Source organism: Trypanosoma conorhini, assembly GCF_003719485.1.
Source record: "Trypanosoma conorhini strain 025E chromosome Unknown Tco_14.4_contig_00937, whole genome shotgun sequence".
In the NCBI taxonomy this organism is placed as follows: Eukaryota; Euglenozoa; class Kinetoplastea; order Trypanosomatida; family Trypanosomatidae; genus Trypanosoma; species Trypanosoma conorhini.
The window spans coordinates 3,876-5,299 of NW_021705031.1; the positions used below are offsets into that span (position 1 = coordinate 3,876).

Consider the following 1,424-nt stretch of genomic DNA (forward strand, 5'->3'; position numbering starts at 1 on the left):
CACAGCAGCGCGAGGAGCGCCAGGGCGCACACCGCACGGCGCCGCACCGCCAGCGTCGTCATCGGCAAAAGTTGTAGTAGTGGCCGTAGAGTGGCAGAGTCGCTGAAGTCAGCGGGGAAAAGGACGCAGGAAACAAGAGAAGCAGAGGGATGGAGAGGGAGTGCAGCGGAGACAGCGAAGAGAGCAGGTGGCAAAAAAAGAAAAAGGCGGCAGCCGATCAACTCCACGCAGCCACGCAAGAAAGACGCACACAACGCCAGCAGGCACCCACGACGGAGCAGCGAAGCGCAGCCACCCCCACACGCACATGCACACGGGAAGTGGGCCCGCAGCCACCACCCAAATGAGGCGGCTCCCGCAAGGAAAACGAGTTAGTCACAGCGCACTCCCCCTCGTGCTGTGCGGTTTTCCTCCCCTCACGTCCTCTTCACGTCCCGCGAGGAAACCGCAGCCGCACACGGCACTGCCGGCACGGGCTGCGGAAAGGCCATCCACCTGCACGGCACTACAGGCGCACCGCGTGCACGTCGGTTGTGTGTGTGCCTGCATGCACGCAACGCAAAGAGGGAGAAGAGTGAGGCGTGTGGCGGCACACATACAAACACACACGCACGGCAGAGGCGCAGGAAGGGAAATGAAGCAACTGAGGCCGAAGCCGGCACCGCAGCCCAAGCGGCCGCCAGCCACGGGAGATGCGTTGAAAAGCAAAAGAGAGAAAAAAAATCGTCCTGCGCCATGTACAAATCCCCCACAAACCCCAAAAGAAGAATTACTTCCCTCCACAGTGTTTCCTCCACAAGAAAAAGAAAGAAAGTGAAGCGGCAGCGAGCTGTCGCGTGGCCTCGCAAAACTGCGCGTGTATTCTCTACACGCGGCAAAAGCAAAGGCGGTGAACATCTCACTTCATTGCACTCCTCCTCACGTTCGCACCGGCCAGTTATACCTCACAGCCCCTCCGGTGTGCGTGGCGTCCCTCGCTGGCCACGACGCGTCACCCCCTGCGCGCCCCATCGCTGCGGCGCACCGTCCCCCGCCTGCGTGCACTGGGCAGAGACGCAAGCAGCCACGCGGGGAGCTCTCGCCCACCTTCACAGCGAGAGTGTAAGCAAGAAAAGAAAGCAAAAAGATTACACACACAAAAAGAAAAGAAAAAAGGGACTCCACTGAAGAGAACAATCAACGAACGTCAAACAAACCCTGCACACATTCCAGCGCGGGCCGCACCGCCTCCTCCCTCGCTGCCGTGTTCTCCGGCTCAGAGGAGCGAAACAAATGCCCACAGCGCAAGCATAAGCAGCGAGAGCACCGCAGACACACTCCCACGCGCAGTGCCGTCGCCGCCGCCAGCCTCCCTCTGCACTGTGCCCGCAGCCCCCTTTGCCAGTGTGGCGGAGGCGTTGTTGCGGCCCGGCGCCGGTCCACGG

The 1,424-nt window shown here is 61.3% G+C and overlaps 1 protein-coding gene across 1 annotated transcript in view, besides 1 other annotated feature; it reads left to right on the forward strand.

Moving 5' to 3' along the window:
- The window catches only part of Tco025E_08984 (uncharacterized protein), a gene marked incomplete at both ends in the record, with an annotated part of 357 nt that extends 251 nt beyond the window's left edge, over positions 1 to 106 (forward strand). The window contains one exon of the mRNA XM_029375815.1: positions 1 to 106. This exon is cut by the window's left edge and continues 251 nt beyond it. Coding sequence (XP_029224066.1) covers positions 1 to 106 — 106 coding nt within the window.
- Positions 107 to 1,103: 997 nt separating this feature from the next.
- Positions 1,104 to 1,155: a sequence feature (GA-rich).
- The last annotated feature ends 269 nt before the right edge of the window (positions 1,156 to 1,424 follow it).